The sequence below is a fragment of the Heterodontus francisci genome, chromosome 3, assembly GCF_036365525.1.
Source record: "Heterodontus francisci isolate sHetFra1 chromosome 3, sHetFra1.hap1, whole genome shotgun sequence".
NCBI classification, from domain to species: Eukaryota; Metazoa; Chordata; class Chondrichthyes; order Heterodontiformes; family Heterodontidae; genus Heterodontus; species Heterodontus francisci.
Genome location: NC_090373.1, coordinates 75,481,477 through 75,501,730, shown reverse-complemented (window position 1 = coordinate 75,501,730; position 20,254 = coordinate 75,481,477). Strand labels below are relative to the sequence as shown.

Genomic DNA, 20,254 nt, shown 5'->3' with positions numbered 1-20,254 from the left:
CTCAGGGGCATAGTTCCACATTATAATAATATATTGTGCATTGCATGGTTTGATCTTTATATTTCACACTTTTATCTTTATAAAACATTCAATAATCCAATTTAGCATAAGCAATGGGATGGGTGATCTCTTTATACATTTGTGCATATTTATTGCAACTGCATTCTGACCTTCAGGGAGTGACCAGGTTAAGCACATCTCTGGTTTCCTAGCAAAATAATACACCCATGTGTCTTACAGGGTATATGCTTTGGCATTATAAAATAGTATTTCATCTGATTTATTATTAGCGGCGCCGCAGAGATCATCTACGATTTTTATAAAAAAGTATGAACTTGGCAAAAGCTCTTTTTAATTTTTTTTTTTATTTCAATCTATTAATTTTGAATCTATCTTGCAGCTTTCATGCAAGGAAACATGTTCCTTACCATGCCCGTATAAATTAGTCATCGGAAGATACAAGATATTATGCTTAAGTGCAAATGCATTTAAAGGGATAGGCAGCTATTGCAGCTGTGTTTTGAATAAGATTTTTTGCTCTTCAGAAGATGTCTTACTTCTGTTTCAGTTTGTGCGCAAAGGGGGTTTGTAGAAGAGATTCTGGTGAACTCATTTACCCACCTGCCCCACTGAGTCGGATCTGAGTCAGGAGTCCTTCATGTAATTCCACCTTAGATCCCTGGCATGAACTGCCCTCCCTATATCTTCACCATTCCCTCAGCAAAAGAATTATCAACTAAACATTTGAGCACACTTTCTCAACTGCTGAACAGGCAATTTCTCCCACCTGATGATGCAATATAAAATAGCATTACAAGAATAATCTCTGGATACAGTGCAATTCCCAAAATGGGATTTGTGGGTCTAGTGGGCCAAATATCTAAAATGTGCTCCTGATGCACAAATCTCCATATCAGGAGTGCTGAAGTTGAAAATTTGAAGGATGTTAAACAACATTTAGAGTGCCGGATGCCAGTCTAAATGATCCATAAAGACTACTCAATATTTGACTGTTTTGAAAAGCCCATTGGGTCCTCGAACAGCAAGTCGACTTTCCAAATGAGTGGGCAAGGCACTGTGATACAAGCGCACATTTGGAAGATCAGTCATTGTACATTAATGTTTTAAATGGTTTCTTTTTGAAGTTGTGAGCCTCTGCTAGAAACTCTGTCCACTCACTAACTATGTCCTTTTCTTACCTCAAAGCTTTATAGCTTGGTTTTTTTATGGTCAAACTTTTGCTGCGTTGGTGTACATGAAAATTAAGAAGCCACATCTTCATCGGCCCTACAAAGTAAGATTTATTTTCACTCTATTACTTGCATGAAAGTGCCTTTGTGCATGTTCACCATTTCTAACAGCAATTATTTGTGACATCAAATAACTGTTTTTTTTACAATTTTCCATTTTTTAATAATACAAACATACTCTGTACCTTGTGGTTATTGATTCACTATTAGATAATGGACACACAGATTTAAGTAAAATATATAATGTGCTTACACAAAATCAAGCTGCAGGAATTTTGAAATTCTTAGATGTGGGAAAAGAAAAGCCTGCAGCTTTGGGCAGGATTCAATTTACTTTTAGTTTCAGTTTTGAAATCTGCCTTGTACGTTCTAAATTTACTGGGTAACCTATTGCTCTTAATTCAATGTTGGCAAATTCAAATTCGCTGTTAAAGCAATCTGAAATTGTTCGAAGAATAAGAGAATAAAATGGCAGTTGACACAAAAAGGAACACAAAAATCTTCTACCGGCATGTAAACAGTGGACATACACTTCAAGATCCTTTTGTACCTCCACCTACTCATTGATTGTGTATTCCCTTGCCTGGTTGCAGCTCCCAAATCGCCGGATTGACTGCCACTTTCTACTTTTCTGCCCAATTGACCAGACCATCTGTATCATCCTGCAGTCAGAAGCTTTCCTCTTCACTGTCAATCACAAGTCCAATTTTTGTATCATCTGCAAACTTTTTTATCATGCCCCTACATTTGAACCTGCCATTAATATAAACTACAAAAAGCAAGGGACCCTTTGGTACTAGCCTTCCAGTCGCAAAAACACTTATCCTTTATCCTTAAAAACCATTGCCCTTTGCTTCCTGCCACTAAGCCAATTTTAGATGCAATTTGCAACTCGCCCTTGGATCCCAAGGGCTATGCTCTCCTCTACTTCTTTTAAAGCCCTGGGACGGAAATCACTTGGTCTTGGGGATTTGTCACTCTTTAGAGTCATAGGTCTGGATTTTAATGAGCCCTTGACATCAGGATATGTGGCAGGGGGGCCTGAAGATGGTCCCGGATGAGGCCTGCCAAAGACCTCGGCGCTGGCAAGGTCTGGCTCGATATTACTGGCAGTGACGAGGCCTCGTGGCGGCCCTCCCCCCCACCACTCAGGCGACGGGACAGCAAATTAACTATGTAAATATATTAAAATACCTGAATTAATTACTCTCCTGTCGCCTCTATGATATTCACCCCGGCGGCTGGAACTGCCGTGCCTTCGAATCCCCGTCCATGGAAACGAGATGGAACACTTGTGGGGGCAGGGGGGAAGTAAGTTTATCAGTGCGGGGGGGGGAGGGGGAAAGGAGTCAAATTAGGCTCATGGGTGCAGGGAATAGTGGGAAGGGTTATAGTTTAAAGTTTGTGCAATTTGTGGGGGAAAGACAGATGGTAACTGTTTTTGGGGGGGAGGAAGGGTAAATAATTAATTTAATTGTTATGGGGGGGTAGGAGAGGGAAAAAGTAGATGTCTTGATTTATTTTCATTAAATGTTTCTTTAAATATTTAAATATGCCGGTATGGCTAACAACCCTTTAAAAATGACGTCAGCGCTTGCGCACAGGCAGCTGACGCCATTGCCAGGGATGGACAGCCCACTCCCTCCACACGGCCTGTCCTGGCTATTTAAGTGAGCTGCCGTGCTTGAAATCACGGTGGTTCTTTGGCATGTGGCCCATGCGGGCGGGCCACCATTTAACAGTGGCGGGCTTATAAAATTCAGCCCATAGAATCACAGAGTCATAATGGCATATAAGAAACCCATTCGGTCCATCGAGTCCATGCCAGCTCTCTGTAGAGCAATCCTATCAGTCTCATTCCCTGACTCTGTCCCCATAGCCCTGCAAGTTTATTTCCCTCAAATGCCCATCCAATTTCCTTTTTAAGTTATTTATCGCCTCCGCTTCCACCACCCCCGTGGGTAGCGAGTTCCAGGTCATTACCACTCACTGCGTAAAAAAGTTCTTCCTCACATCCCCCTTGCATTTCTTGCCCCAAACCTTCAATCTGTGTCCCTTGTACCATTAATTAATGGGAACAGCTTTTCTTTGTCTACCCTATCCAAACCTGTCATAACCTTATACACCTCTATCAAATCTCCCCTCAAACTGCTTTGCTCCAAGGAGAGCAATCCCAGCTTCCCCAACCTAACCTTGTAGCTAAAATTCTTCATCCCTGGAACCATTCTGGTAAATCTCCTCTCACTCTGCTAAGGACACTCAAATCCTTCTAAAGTTTGGTGACCAGAACTGTACACAACACTCTAGTTGTGACCTAACCAGAGCTACGCAAAGATTTAGCATAACCTCCCAGCTTTTGCGCTCAATACCTCTATTTAAGAAGCCCAAGATCCCATATGCTTTGCTAACTATCTCTCAATATGTCCTGCCACCTTCAGAGATCTATACACATGAAACCCAAGGTCCCTCTGTCCCTGTACTCACTCTTAAGAACTGTGCTATTAAGTCTATGTTGCCTATCCTTATCCCTTTTGCCAAAATACATCACCTCACATTTATTAAATTCCATCTGCCACTCGTCTGCCCATTCTGGTAGCCTATTTATGTCCTGTTGCAGTTGATTGGTACCATTCTCACTGTCTGCCACACCTCCAAGTTTGGCAAAATCGGCAAATTTTGGAACTTGACTCTGTATTCCAATATCCAAGACATTTATAAAAATTAAAAAAGCAGTGGTTCTAGCATTGAACCTTGGCAAGTGCTGCTGTCTACCATCCTCCAGTCTGAAAAATAGTCCTTTATCACAACTTTGTTATTTGTCCTGAAGCCAATATTTTTATCCAAGCTGAAGCTGACCCTCCTATTCCATGAGCCTCAATTTTGGTAACCAGCCTTTTATGTGGAACCTCATCAAGCACTTTCTTAAAAGCCTTATAAACAACATCCACCACATTCTCTTCATCAACCTTCTCCGTTACTTCATCAAAAAATTCAAAAAGATGAGTCAAGCATGATCTGTCTTATACAAATCTGTGCTGGCTTTCCCTAATTAACTTAAACCTCTCCAAGTGCTTGTTGTTTTTTTCCCCCTGATTTTTGTTTCTAACACCTTACCCACCACAGATGTTAAACTGACTGGCCTGTAGTTGCTAGGAATGTCATTACACCCTTTCTTGAATAAGGGTGTCACATTTACCACTCTCCAATCCTCTGGCACATCCCCCATAGCGAAGGAAGATTGGAAGATTATGGCAAGCCCTTCCACTGTCTCCACTCGCACTTCCTTCAGCAACCTGGGATGCAAGCCATCCAGACCAGGTGACTTATCTACTCTCAGCACAGCCAGCCTTTCCAGTACATCCTGCCTATCAACTTTCACCTCATCCATTACCTCTACTCTCTCTGCTTCTACCAATATTTTTTCAGCAACTTCTTCCTTAGTAAACACTGATACAAAGTACTCATAAACATAAGCCTTGCCGTACACCTCCAAGTATATATTATCCTCTTTGTCCCTAATAGACCCCACTCCACCTCTTACTACCCACTTACTATTTACATGCCGGTTGAAGATTTTTGGGTTTCCTGTTATGTCAAGTAAACCATTCTATTTTCATATTCTCTCTTCTCCAGTTGTACTTTGCTCTTCAACTTTGCCTCTCAACTTATTGTGTTTTGCCTGGTTCTCTCTAGAAGAATTCACCTGACATGAATCATACACCATCTTTTTTTGTTTCATCAGGTTCCCTTACCTTTTGCCCTTGTTGGAATGTATCTAACCTGTACCAGAAACATCTCCTTAAAGATCACCCATCACAGCTTTTCCTGTCAATCTTTGGTTCCAGTTTACACTGGCTAGATCCCCCTTTAGTGCCATTATTTTCTTCATTACTGTTATTTTGCTTACACAATTTTGGTGAGTGCCGATCCCCGATGCAATATCAGTTTCCTTTGGATTTCTGACATGCTGATTTCTTCCTCTGCTGTAAATACTGATGCAAAGTAATTATTCAACATGTCTGCCATATCCTTCTTTTCATTGACAATGTCATCTTTATCAGTTTTAAAGGTGCCCACATTGCTCCTGACCACCCTCTTTTTCTTAATGTGACTAAAAATATGTGTTGATTTTGATATCCCTTGCAAGTTTCTTTTCATACTCCCTTTCTGTAACTCTTTCTATCTATTTTGTCACCCTTTGCAAGGTTTTGTATCTTTCCCATTTGCCAGGATCTGTGCTTTTATTGGTTTGCATTTTTTTGTGCTTTTTCTTTTAGTTTTTTGTTGTCCCTTGCCTCTTTAGTCATCCATTTTTGGGAAGTAGAGCTCTTGCCCCTTAGGATTATAAACTGGTTTTGCATCACAGATTCTTTTTTGAACACCTCCCACTGATCATCTGTCGTTTTACCCATTACAGACTTGCCCAGTTTACTGTGGACAGTCTCTGTCTCATCACATTGAAGTCAGACTTAGCTAAATCTAGAATCTTAGCCGTTGTTTTGTGTGTCTCACTTTCAAACACTACATTGAACGCGATCATTTTATGATTGCTATTAGGTAAATGTTCAGCGAGCACTATGATGGGTGAACGGGGTTAATGTGGGATAGGATATGGCATGCAGAGTTTGGATTAGCTGAAATTTATGGAAGGTGGAGAATGGGAGGCCAGTCATAAGATGATTGGAATACTTGAGTTTGGAGATGACAAAGGGATGGATGAGGTTTTGGGAGCAGACGAACCAAGGCAGATGTGAAGACAAATGAAGATACAAAGATGGATGTAGGTGGTGGTCTTTGTGATGAAAAGGATATGGGGTTATAAAATCAGCTCGGGGTCAAATAGGATGCCGAATCTGATTCAACCTGAGACAGCGGCCAGTGAGGGTGATGGATGAAAGCAAACAGTGTGTGTAGTGGCACCCAAAGATGATAGCTTCAATCTTCCCAATGTTTAACTGGAGAAAATTACAACTCATCCAGGTCCAGGTGTTGGATAAGCAGTGGAGGGCTGAAAAATATAGTGAAGCAGTAGAGCTGAGTGTCATCGGCATACTTATAGGACCTCATGTCTTTGGTTTATGTCACCAAGGGGCAGTGTCTAGTCAGGAAGAGGAGTAAGCCAAAGATAAATCCTTGCAGTTTCAAGAGGTAACAGCGTGGGATCTGGAAGAGAAGCCTTTGCTGGAGATACTGGCCAACCACATAATAGGTTGCAGAGAGGAAGAGAAGAATGAGGATGCAATTTGTGACTTTGATTAGGACAGTTTCAGTTCTTTGGCAGGGACAGAAACTTGATTGGAGAGATTCAAACATGGAGTTGCGAGAACAAATTGTGAAATGCCAACACATTCAAAGACCTTAGAGAGGGAAGAAAGGTAGGAGATGTGGTTGGAAAGTAAAAACAACATCACAAACCTTCTTCAAGAATACCATCCTCTCAGCTAAGGAAGATGCACAGAACTGATATGACGAGGGCTGGGATGGTTGGTGGGGGGGGGGGCAGGGGGAATGGAGAATGGTTGGACGGAGAACGCTGTGCATGGTATTTGCATGCTGTTAACTGAACTGGTTGGAATAAGCACATTGTAACAATTGCAGACCAAGGTTGCTCTTGTATTACTTTTGTTATTCTTTGTTGAAATATTCTACAGGGACTGGAAATAAAAGCACCAATGTGAGTGTTTCTTAGGACAAAACAGTGACAGATTAAATAACAATAACTTCTATTGGATGGTACTGTTAATGTGGCAATTGTCCCAAGGCACTTCAGAGAGAGAAAGGACCACTGAGAACTAACAGATTTGGGAGGGGGGATGGGGGGGTTCCTGAAAGCATGGTTGAAGAGAAGGTCCTGAGGATGCTTCTGAGAAAGTTAGCAAGATGAGGAGGTTTAAGAAGGGAATTCCAGAAGATGGGGCTCGAATGGATGGTGGCCTACATAATGGTGATTCATAGCTTGTGTCTACATGGTCAATGCCTGCTCTGATATCACTGCCTTGATATTCTGGGTGACTTTCTCCTCCTGTAGAGTTGCAACACACTCTCCTTTTGTGATTATAACATCTCTATGTCCCCTGACATCTTTGCCCCACAGCTGTGATTTTGTGGTCATGGTCTCCCTCAACCAACTTTCTTATTCATCTTCATTTGGTGTCCTTTCTCAGGACAGATTGTGATCTTTGTGCATCCCTTGCACAGCCACTTGCAAGAAAGGAAGTGGGTGCTGCGTAAAGTGCCATCAATAGGTATGAAGTTGCTATTAGTGGCAGCAAAACAAAGAGTTAAAGAGGCAGCAGAACTTCCTTGGGAAGTGAGGGGAATGCAACTATGGAACAGAGGCTGCACAGGCAGAGACAGATATTTCTGCTGGTAGGTTGGAATTTTCAATCCAGGTTTGGTTGGAGTGCTGAAGTCTGTTTGTCAGAACCTTCTACAGACTATGACGGAAGTATGCAATTATATTATCTAAGAAAAGCTATGTTGTAATAATTACTGCCTCCATAAATAAATTCTACAGTTGCTAAATGTAATAAAATGGCAGTAGAACAAAAAGAAAATCAATGTCTTATACTTGCATTCATTAAAAACATTCTCCACTTATAGGTGCCGATGCTAATTCCAGTGTTCATGCTAATTATTTCAGTGATCCTGGTGGTGACGCCAATCATTGGTGATCCTCGGATTGAATACTTGTTTGTTTTCATGTTCATGCTGAGCGGTCTGCTGCTTTATTTTCCATTGATTCACTTCAAACTGTGCACAGGCTTGATGGCGCAGGTAACTGTGTTTCTGCAGTTGCTGCTGGAAGTTGCCCCAACAAAGGCAAACCTGGATTAATTGGTCAAAAAGCAAAATACTGCAGATGCTGGAAATCTCAAACAAAACAATGAACAATGGAAACACTCAGTTTTTCAGACATCATCTGTGGAGAGAATAGCCAAGACGTTGCAACATCATAATTTTTTTCTTTTTTATTATTAAGGATCCTTTCACAATCAAAAGGAGGGTTGATTTGTTGTGTGTATCATTTATAGTGAAATGTGTAATGCATTTACGAAAGACAAATTTATGATTTAGCTACAAATAGCATGGAGAGAAAATGTTCCTTAACAGTAAGCAATAAAACAAGATGAAAGCAGGTCACTAAAAAAAACACCTTGCAACCCACCTCAAGGCAGTTCATTTAAACAGTCCTGAGTGTGATTCTCCATCTATTGTTTCTTCTATCCCTGTACTATTGGGTGGCACAGTGGTTAGCACTGCAACTTCACAGCTCCAGCGACCCATGTTCGATTCTGGGTACTGTCTGTGCGGAGTTTGCAAGTTCTCCCTGTGACTGCGTGGGTTTTTGCTGGGTGCTCCGGTTTCCTCCCACTGCCAAAGACTTGCAGGTGATAGGTAAATTGGCTGTTGTAAATTGCCCCTAGTGTAGGTAGGTGGTAGGGAATATGGGATTACTGTAGGGTTAGTATAAATGGGTGGTTGTTGGTCGGCACAGACTCGGTGGGCCGAAGTACCTGTTTCAGTGCTGTATCTCCAAATAAATATTGTGCCCCTTACTAATGGCCAAGTTGAGATTGCGAATGTGCATGTTTAAGAGTAGCCTGCATCATAACATTCTATGCTATATAGAAAAACAATCATTTAATTTTAAACAAATAAAAATGTTATTTTTGAGTAACATTTTTAATACTTTTCTAAAAATATGCAGGCATATTTTTGTTGGTGAAATATTTATTATAGTAATGAAATGAAATCATAGAAATTGTCTAAAACAAAGAATAATTATGGCGATGTTGGTGCCCCCCTACCTTTACTATGCAAATGAAATCAGTGAAAATTGCCAGGAGAAACCAAAAGTGCAAACTGCAGTTTTCAGACAAGATTTCACTTTGCCATTACAGAGCTTTCATCTTCAGAACTGCAAGTTGCCAGGTGTATCAGCATTTCTTTAGACTTTGTTTTTTTAAAACTAGTATTATTTCATTAACTATTTCTGTTATTAATTACTCTTTGAAGTTACTTATTGGCACCAGATCTAATGTAAATATTTCAGAGGTGATTTTCCACAGGCTTACTGATGTCATGCCAGACCACATTTGTGGAATTTCTAACACCAACCTCATTGTGTAGGCACTGTAATCTCCCAGTCCAAATTCTTGTGGTGGGAGCTCTCTTGTCAGTTAGAGAAGACAGGACATATGAGCAGCTGCAGCTCTTAAAGGCTGCATTTACTATTTAAAGGACTGCTTCATTGTTGCTGGGCAGAAAACTCAAAATCAGAAGATGCAGTTCACTTTAATTTTCAGATACAGCCTTGGAGGTATTCTGAAAGAAATTAACAGTTGCCCTGTTGGGATCCCAGGGCAATGCCCCGGGCATTGCTGTTAGAGTTTCCTTTTGTATATGCTCCAAATAAACTGATCTCCCTTTAAGACCCTGCCTGACTCTGATCAGCCGTTATAAATGGGTGATTTGAGCACGCTGCACCTTAACCCCTGAAAAAAAATCAGGGAATCACACCTGTGCTAATTTCTATATTATTGCAGTTGATTTTCATATAGAGTTATTTTTACAAGAACACTTTTCAATGTCCAGCATATCATGCAAGACACACAATGGATGAAAATCTGGTAACAGCTACTCTCTCAATTTCCTATCCCTTGATTTCCCATTGCACTCAGACACCACTGATAGTTTTATCTCTATATATATATACACACATCTATAAAATTGGTTTATACCACTTTTTATCTGTAGATGGCGGTCTTGTCCAGCCTGAAGTTTTTCTCGGAGCAGATTTAAGTATGTGCATTTGCTGAATTAGAGGCAGGAAGAATTGTACTAATTTCACTTGTTACAAAATTAGTACTCATATTAAGAAACAAAGCTATGGCAAACAGAAGTGCTGTCACATGATGAGGTTATTAAAAAAAAGATCTCCTGTCAAAATGAGACAGATTGACTGCCACTTTTGTAACGAGAACTGCATGACTATAGTTGTTGGCCTGTTATACTCCATAGATTGGATACAAAGTGATTTTAGTCTTGCAAGCTTGAGGAGGTAGTCTCACAACACTTTTGCTTTACAACGGCTAGTGTACAATGACACAGAGGGAATTTTAATAGTAAGTTCCTAGACAGCAAACACATGTCACTGTATCAAATAACTCAAACATATGCTATACTTACTGGAGTACAATTACCTTATGTGGCTGACATTGCAAAGACTGCTTTTACCTTGCTCATTGTTACATGCAAATAACATTAGATACATATATATATTAAAAATGTTGCACTTCCTGTATGTAGAACTTTGTTTTCCATTGTCACATTTTGGCAGCTTGTTACCATTATAAATTCCTATATCCATATTTATAATGGGTTTTGCCTATGTAAACTCTTTACTGTCATTGCATAATCAGGCCAATGGGTTCAGAACAAAATGTTTTCTAAGATTTTTTTCAACTGCCAATTTTTTTTCCAAGCAACTAAAATTCTAATGCTGAAAATAATGGTCTAAACAAAGTTTTAAAAATGCAAAAAATATATATTTCACAATAACATGTACCTACTGAATGTCTTTTAATGCCTTCATTAAAGTTTTTAACTCTTTAACAATCTCTCCCAAAAGCTGTGACTTGGACTTGATATTTTTTCCCAGAATTGTGATTTTGTGAGCTGAATTTGGATTGTGCAGGGTATCTAATTTTCTGGGATGCACCAGTACCATTCAGTAAGTTGTACAGATCCTTGGGGATCTAACACGCTCTGCTCAGCAGCTTTACTTCAAATAATTTTGAAACACAAGAGAACATTTTTCAAGAGCTTTATTGAGATAAAATTAAATTGAATATTTTCTTTTAAACAGAAAGACTGTGAAAGCCTGTGTGTGAGAAACAATTTGATAGTGTACTAATCAAATATCTGTTGTGGCTTTGGTTGATTATAGTGGTGAAAGGGTTAGCCTATATCTTACCTTCTATACATCTTTTATTAAGGGGTCTTTCAATTAGCAGATCAACAGGAATTGTTTCCAACAGATGTGTCCTGTTCTTTTTCTTTGACAATTTAACTGATGTATCCTGTCACAGACACTGGAATCAGAAATAAATATGAAGTATTTTTAATGTGCTGCATTTTGAATGCCAGTTGATTTTAAGAGATTTTAGTTGAGAAAGATGTTTTGGTTTTAAACCACTGCAACTTTAATTGTTTACTGACCAAAACAAACATGACCAACAAAATTGTCTGACTCTTCTTCGTGGCATTTCTTCACGGACGAAGATTTTGAGACAGTTGTAGTCATCAGTTGTAGGCCTGTTGGTGGCTAGTCAGGCCTATCCGTGATCGGCGGATTCTCCCACACTGGGTACAAGTGAAGGTATAGTTGCTGCTGGGGTAATTGATTCTGTCCTTCTCCTCCTTTTCTCTTTCATGCTGGTTCTTCGCTCAGTCTCAAAGGTGTCTGTAGCCCTCCTGATGTAGCATCTCCAGGCATCACGATCAATGACCTGCGCTTCCCCCGGCGATGATCAATGTGGCACACAGAGAGGGACTTCTTCAGGGAGTCCTTGAAACGTTTGTATGGGGCCCCTCTGCTCCTTTAACCCATGGTCATCTCTCCATACAACACTATCTTGGGCAGGCGACTGTCGTCCATCTGGGCAACGTGACCCGCCCAACGCAGTTGGCTTTGCAGGAGGATGACCTCGATGCTGGCGATTTTGGCTGTTTCCAGGACTTCAATGTTTGAGATGCAGTCCTGCCAGTGGATCTTGAGGATGCTGTGGAGGCAGCGCTAATGGAAGTGCTCTACAAGGCGTACATGACGGTGGTATAGGACCCATGACTCAGCGCCATACAGAAGGGTGGTGAGGACTATGGCTTTGTACACTTTTAGTTTGGTCTGTGCTCTGAGACTGTGGTTGCTCCACACACATTTGTAAAGTCTGCCGAATGTACTGTTTGCTTTTGAGAGCCTATTGTTTATTTCCTTGTCTATGGTGGCATCAAACGAGATGACGCTCCCCAAATAAGTAAATTGCTTGATGGCATTCAGTTCGGTTCCCTTGATGACAATGCTTGGTGGTCTATATTCTTCTTGGGTTGCAGGACTTCAGTTTTCTTTAAACTGATTTTTAGCCTGAAGAGTTGTGCCTCCTCGGAAAAACATGTTATACGTTGCAGGTCTGACTGACTGTGGGCCAGGGGAGCGCAGTCATCGGTGAAAAGAAGCTCACGGATGAGTTTTTCTTGTGTCTTTGTGTGAGCCTGAAGACGTCTGAGGTTGACAGGCCTCCATCAGTCTGGAGGCATACATAAACTCCATCCTCAAGGTCTATCAAAGGCTTTATCAAACAGGTGATATGAATTTCGGATATGCCTTCGGAGAATACTTGGCATCAGGTGGCAGGACTATATCCCCAACACAGAAGTCCTTGAAGCGGCCAACACCCCCAGCTTATACACACTACTGAGTCAGCGGCGCTTGAGATGGCTTGGCCATGTGAGCCGCATGGAAGATGGCAGGATCCCCAAAGACACATTGTACAGCGAGCTCGCCACTGGTATCAGACCCACCGGCCGTCCATGTCTCCGCTATAAAGACGTCTGCAAACGCGACATGAAATCGTGTGACATTGATCACAAGTCGTGGGAGTCAGTTGCCAGCATTCGCCAGAGCTGGCGGGCAGCCATAAAGACAGGGCTAAATTGTGGCGAGTCGAAGAGACTTAGTAGTTGGCAGGAAAAAAGACAGAGGCGCAAGGGGAGAGCCAACTGTGCAACAGCCCCGACAAACAAATTTCTCTGCAGCAGCTGTGGAAGAGCCTGTCACTCCAGAATTGGCCTTTACAGCCACTCCAGGCGTCTCTCTAGAGATAAGGAGGCCCAAAAGAAAAGAAGATATGAATTATACAATATCACCAGGGAGCTAACTGTGTTTTGAAATTCTCACATTGGAATCCTTGGAGATAATCAAGAGAGGACAATTACACTGCCTTCCCAAAACACAGGCACTCACACTCAGGACCCTATAACTCGTAATTTAACAATCCGAATGTTTGTCTCTCGTCCCTATTTTCAAAATCCTGGCTCCACCTCCAACATTTACTGACATCTTGGATAAACAGCAATAAAAAAAACATTTCACACAGGTGTAAGCAGCCAGAAATGATTTCAGTTTAGGCTGGATCAACTGAAGTTGTAGCACTATTTGAAGAATAATTGCTGCCATCCAGTGTAATCTGGTGACACTTCCACCACACCCCCTCTCCCATGACTCATTTATAATGAAGACTCTCACATGGCTTCCCCAACACTAGCAGCTCTGGACAGGCTTTGCAGCTGGGCGACTTAATGTCGTTTACAAAATGCAGGAACGAAACTGAAAAGCAAACATGTGGGCGTTGCAGAAACCATTAAAAAAAAAACTAACAATCGCCTATTTCTGCTTTGGTTGTGTTAGCATTCACAGACTAACATCCGTATTCCGCCATCATGTGAAAGTGCAGGGCTTGGATTTCTGCTGTAAAAGTTTCCTATTGGGGGCGGGGGAAATAAAAGGGTGTTTTAACTGAGCTCTCCTCCAGTCTGGGAGCTGACTAATCGATTGCACTTCCCAGGCAGCACGGATCCAATCAGCGAGCGCCTACAGCCGATGAGCTCAACCAGGAGCCTCCCATTGGATTGCTATATTTAGGAGAAAGAGTTGTCCCTTTAAATAGCAGTGGAGGAACTGCAATTGGTATACTGTATGGGTGAATGAGAGGTGGTTGTTACTTATTGCACAGCTCGTAAGTCTCTAGTTGGTGAATAGAAATTAATTTGGAGAACTGGCCGGAGCCATGGCTGCTATTAGGAAGAAGCTGGTGGTGGTGGGAGATGGTGCCTGCGGGAAGACCTGTTTGCTCATCGTCTTCAGCAAGGACGAGTTCCCCGAGGTCTATGTCCCCACGGTGTTTGAGAATTACGTGGCGGATATCGAGGTGGACGGGAAGCAGGTGGAACTGGCTCTGTGGGACACGGCGGGTCAAGAAGATTACGACCGCCTGCGGCCCCTGTCTTACCCGGACACGGATGTCATCCTGATGTGCTTCTCAGTGGACAGCCCGGATTCGCTGGAGAACATCCCGGAGAAGTGGGTGCCCGAGGTCAAGCACTTCTGCCCCAACGTGCCCATCATCCTGGTGGCCAACAAGAAGGACCTGCGGAACGACGAGAATGTCAGGAACGAGCTGGCTCGCATGAAGCAGGAGCCGGTGAAGACCGAGGACGGCCGGGCCATGGCTGTCCGCATTGGAGCCTATGATTACCTGGAGTGCTCGGCCAAGACCAAGGAGGGGGTGCGGGAGGTGTTCGAGACTGCTACCCGGGCAGCCCTGCAGAAGAGAGCCCGACCCAGCAGAGGCTGTACTAACTGCTGCTCCGTCTTATGATTCCGCTCGTCTATTTATTGCTACACTCAAAGCTGAGCTCTCTCCCTTTTTTGTAAAAGAAGCGGACAGGTTTTCTTCAAGGAAAAAAATGGGGATCACTGGGGAGGGGGGGATGTTTTTAATCTTCTAGGAACCGATGCTCACCTAGAGATCTATGACTTTAAAGGAAGATGAGCTTTTTTCACATCGCATCACATGGGCTGCGGACGGGACTTGGACCAGTGAACCCGAGAGGGGTTTGTGCAGAGTTTGAAGTGTTTGTATTGTTCTGCGGCAGACGTGGACTGGTTTAGAAAGGAGTATTCCCATGTTTGGTTGGGTTTTTTTTTTTGTAAATGGACAATTTCTTTTCTTTCTTTCTCTCTCTCTCTCTCTCTCTCTCTCTCTCTCAACTGCGAGAAGCGATCAGGGTCTTTGTCCTTCACCCCGCCCCTTTCACTTCCCCCCCAGTTTGCTTCTACCTGGTACACGGGAGGAAGCTGAATGGGACGACGCTTTGTACAGGTGATTTACTCGGGGCTGCCTCTCCTCTGACTTCACCCGGGAAAGTCGTGCTCGAGACTACTGCAAGAACACGTTAGGCACTTGTCAGTCAGACACGCTCATGGCCATATCTCCAACTGTTCTTCCAACCTCCGTCTACCTACACGAATGACCGCTCCTTCTGAGGGCAATCGTTCGACGTGACTTTTTAAACCAATACTGTTCTAGCATCACTGACAAAAAAAAACTTTTGGGACATGCAAAAGAAGTGTTTTTTGGGGTCAGTAAGAGGATTTGGAAAATACAGTATTTTCAGTGTGCTGATTTTTTTTGTTCTTTGTCTGAAATCTGTGATGAGGCTTAAAAGTACATTGATATTTTTGATACGTCTCCCAAGTGGTACTGAGGTTGGTCATTGTCTCAGTTTTAAAACCAACAAGAAAATGGCGAAGCTTGGAACTGAAGCCAAGACGTACGCTTGTTTACAAGATTATATACTGAATTGTAAGCTGTGTAAACTAGTTTTCACGAAAGGTATTAAATATAATCAAATTGGATCATGTTTTGTTTTTTTTTTGTTAATTTCCTGAAATGCAAAACCTGGAGGGATTTTTTTTCAAAGAAACTTACACCGGGTGATTGAGTCTGCGCGGTGTTCCTGGATTTTATCTCTGGTGAAGTGGCTCAATCTTTCGCTGTAATGAAACAGACTTGCATGGTTGCATGCAAATGTGTTATTTTAAACGCCCATACCCAGAACTGTAGCAATTAGGTTTTTTTTTGTTAACTGAGTCGGCCTTTGAAGGAATGGGTGCGGTCAATTTTCTGCAGACCCAAGTACTCCTTTTGGGTCCTAACGCCAGCCATTTTCACGGAACAGTATATTGATGAGTTATTTTGTGTTGTCATTACTGTTAATCTTCCCCTTTCCAATGAATCTGTGTTCATTGGTGCATTGAAACATGGTGATAAACATTTGCAGCACTAGTTCACTTGCTCCAACTACAGGAATTTGACTGACAACGCTGCCAAAAATATCTGAAGTAACAACTTGCAACAAACGTATTGAAAAGATTAAAATCCGTAGCCTTGAGGAAACCAATTCTATTCATTAACTTTAACGACCAGTTGGATTGCACACTGCAAAATGATCGCGTGAACACTGGTATTATCCTGACAGCATTTTCATAAAGGCTGTACAAAGCAAGGGCTTCCTAGCTCCTGTTACTGCTGTCATTGGTATATCCATGTTGGGAAGAAATGAGGGCTGCTGATCTATCATTGCTGCAAAGTTCAGGTAATTAGGTAGGATTGAGGACTGCATTGTATCTTTTGAGTTGCCCTTTTGTGGTTGAATAGTCTGTCTCATCTTAAACCTGGTTTATGGTAACTTGACTTAACCATCAGAAGGTGCTGCCCAATTCAGCCACATCCTTCAGCACAAGAAATGTGGACAGTATTTTTGATTCCAATTAGATATAGTGGAGGTGCTTTTTTCTTTACATGAGGGTTCTCTATCATCTGCTGTGACTTGAGCAGAACAACACAAATGGTGCTTGTCACTACTTTTTCTGGGGTTTCAATGGCTGTTCTACCAATGTTACAACAGCTGACTGGAACCTTTACAAAAATGCTCCCACACAGTTTAAACAATACAACTGTACATCTATTCTGACTCTCCCATTCATGATTTGTTGAACAAAAGTGCAGGAATAACCAGAGTAATTGTGTAGTGTTTTTGATGTGGGAGCTGTTGTATTGCCATTAAATAAAGAAATGGTGAAGTAATATTCTAAATTATTTCCATTTATGTTATGTTATGCCACTATTCTTTAGAGATTCATTAATATTTATTCCACATGAAAATTGAGACTTTCTGCAAGTTGAATCCTTGCTGTCACAAAAGAGGAAAATGGCACTTAGAAAATTTTGGCTTGCAGGTTTGTTGAAGCACCTTCATACAGTTTCTTTAAAGGTACTGACTCAAATATTGAATGTATCTTTTGTTTTCTTGGCTGCATTTACTTTGATCTCTATCTCCATATAACCAACAGGTCTGTTTTAAACTGACCTTTGATGAAGAGTAACCAATAGGATCATGGGAAATAGGAGCAGAAGTAGGCCATTCGCCTATCGAGCCTGCTCTGCCATTCAAACCGATCATAGCTGATCATCTACCTCTGCCATTTCTTCCCCCCCACTATCCCCACATCTCTTGATGTCATTAGTCTTTAGAAATCTATTGATTTTCCATCTTGAACATGCTCAATGAGCTGCCACAGCCCTCTTGGGTAGAGAATTCAACAGATTCACCAACCTCCTGAGTAAAGAAACTCTTCCTCCTGTCAGTCTTAAATAGCTGCCCCTTATTCTGAGACTGTCCCTTTTTTGTTCTAAACTCACCAGCCAGAGGAAACATCCTATCCGCACCTACCCTGTCATACCCTGTAAGAATTTTGTAAGTTTCAATGAGATCACCTCCCTCAATCTTTAACTTGAGAGAATACAGGCCCAGTTTCTGCAATCTTTCATAAGACAATCCCATCACCCCAGGGATTAGTCTGGTGAAGCTGCGTTGCCCTCACTCTATGGCAAGTATATTCTTCCTTTTTAGATAAGGAGACAAAACTGTACACAATACTCCAGGTGCAATCTCACTAAAGCTCTATACAATTGCAGCAAGATATCTTTACTCTAGTACTCTAATCCCCTTGTGATGAAGGCCAACATACCATTTGCTGCCTTAATTGCTTGCTGCACCTGCATACTAGCTTTTTAGTGACTCACGAACAAGGACACCCAGGTCTCTTTTTAGACAGCAATGGTCCCGACCCCTCCATTTAAGAAATACTCTGCCTTTCTGGGGGGTTTTCTACCAAAGTGGATCAATTCACATTTATATTCCATCTGCCCTGTTCTTCCCCATTCACTTAACCTGTCCAAATCCCCTTGAAGCCTCCTTGCATGTTCCTCACAACTTGCATTCCCCCCTAGTTTTGGAAACATTTACAATTGGTCCCCATATCCAAAACATTTACATAGCATATAAACAGCAGTGGCCCAAGCACTGATCCTTGTGGTACACCACGAGTAACAGCCTGCCATCCTGAAAATGACCCATTTATTCCTACTCTCTGCTTTCTGTCTGTTAACTAATTCTCAATCCATTGCAGTATATTACCCCCAATTCCATGTGCTCTAATTTTGTTCACTAACTTGTGTGGAACCTCATCAAAAGCCTTCCGAAAATTCAAATACACCACATCCACTGGTTCTCAATCTATGTAACAAATAACATCCTCAAAAAAAAAAACTGTCAGATTTGTCATATGATTTTACTGTTCACAAATCTGTACTGATTCTGCCCAATCATATTTTCCAAGTGTCCAGTTATATATTTTTTTTTTTATATAATCGATTCTAACATTTTCCCTACTATTGACATCAAACTAACAGGGCTGTAGTTCTGTTTTCTCTCTCGCTCCTTTCTTAAGTAGTGGGATTACATTTGCTACTTTCTGGTCTGTAGGACCATTTCCAGAATCTATAGAATTTTGAAAGATAACTACCAATGCATCCACTATCTCTATATAGCCACCTCCTTCAATACTGTGGCATGTAGTTCATCTGCTCCAGGGGATTTATCAACTTTCAATTCCGGTGTACTGCAGGGATCGGTGCTGGGACCCTTGCTGTTTGTAGTGTACATTAATGATTTAGATGTGAATATAGGAGGTATGATCAGTAGGTTCACAGATGACATGAAAATTGGTGTCGTAAATAGTGAGGAACAAAGAACAAGAACAAAGATAATTACAGCACAGGAACAGGCCCTTCGGCCCTCCAAGCCTGCGCCGATCCAGATCCTCTCTCTAAACATGTCGCCTATTTTCTAAGGTTCTGTATCTCTTTTCTTCCTGCCCATTCATGTATCTGTCTAGATACATCTTAAAAGACTCCATCGTGCCCGCATCTACCACCTCTGCTGGCAATGCGTTCCAGGTGCCCACCACCCTCTGCGTAAAGAACTTTCCACGCATATCCCCCCTAAACTTTTCCCCTTTCACTTTGAACTCGTGTCCTCTAGTAATTGAAACCCCCACTCTGGGGAAAAAGCCTCTTGCTGTCCACCCTGTCTATACCTCTCATGATTTTGTACACCTCAATCAGGTCCCCCCTCAACCTCCGTCTTTCTAATGAAAATAATCCTAATCTGCTCAACCTCTCTTCATAGCTAGCGCCCTCCATACCAGGCAACATCCTGGTGAACCTCCTCTGCACCCTCTCCAAAGCATCCACATCCTTTTGATAATGTGGCAACCAGAACTGTACGCAGTATTCCAAATGTGGCCGAACCAAAGTCCTATACAACTGTAACATGACCTGCCAACTCTTGTACTCAATGCCCCGTCCGATGAAGGAAAGCATGCCGTATGCCTTCTTGACCACTCTATTGACCTGCGTTGCCACCTTCAGGGAACAGTGGACCTGAACACCCAAATCTCTCTGGACATCAATTTTCCCCAGGACTTTTCCGTTTACTGTAGGAGGAAAGCCTTAGGTTACAGCATGATATAGATGGGCTAGTAAGATGGGCAGAGCAGTGGCAAATGGAATTTACACTGAGAAGTGTGAGGTGATGCATTTTGTGAGGACTAACGAGGCAAGGGAATATATAATGGATGGTAGGGAAGTACAGAGGGTCAGGGGACCTTGGTGTACTTGTCCATTGATCACTGAAGGCAGCAGCACAGGTAGATAAGGTGGTTAGGAAGGCATATGGTATACTTGCCTTTATTAGCTGAAGCATAGAATATGAGCAGGGAGGTTATGATGGAGTTGTATAAAATGCTAGTTAAGCGACAGCTGGAATATTGTGTACAGTTCTGGGCACCACACTATCGGAAGGATGTGATTGCACTGGAGAGGGTGCAGAGGAATTTGACTGGGACGTTGCCTGGCCTGGAGCATTTCAGCTATGAAGAGAGTTTGGCTAGGCTTGGGTGGTTTTCCTTAGAGCAGAGAAGGATGAGGGGAGACCTGACTGAAGTATACAAAATTGAGAGGCATAGATAGGGTAGA

The 20,254-nt window shown here is 42.0% G+C and overlaps 2 protein-coding genes across 2 annotated transcripts in view; both read left to right on the top strand.

The window, feature by feature from the left end:
- Positions 1–8,087, top strand: part of zmp:0000001267 (b(0,+)-type amino acid transporter 1) — a 39,207-nt gene extending 31,120 nt beyond the window's left edge. Inside the window, 2 exon segments of the mRNA XM_068023385.1 lie at positions 1,207–1,294; positions 7,854–8,087. Of these exon segments, the coding sequence (XP_067879486.1) occupies positions 1,207–1,294; positions 7,854–8,087 (322 nt within the window).
- A 5,892-nt stretch (positions 8,088–13,979) lies between these two features.
- LOC137357229 (rho-related GTP-binding protein RhoB) lies at positions 13,980–15,729 on the top strand. Its single transcript, XM_068023398.1, has one exon. It carries the CDS (start codon positions 14,099–14,101, stop codon positions 14,687–14,689), a length of 591 nt encoding a protein of 196 aa, XP_067879499.1. The 5' UTR covers positions 13,980–14,098; the 3' UTR covers positions 14,690–15,729.
- The last annotated feature ends 4,525 nt before the right edge of the window (positions 15,730–20,254 follow it).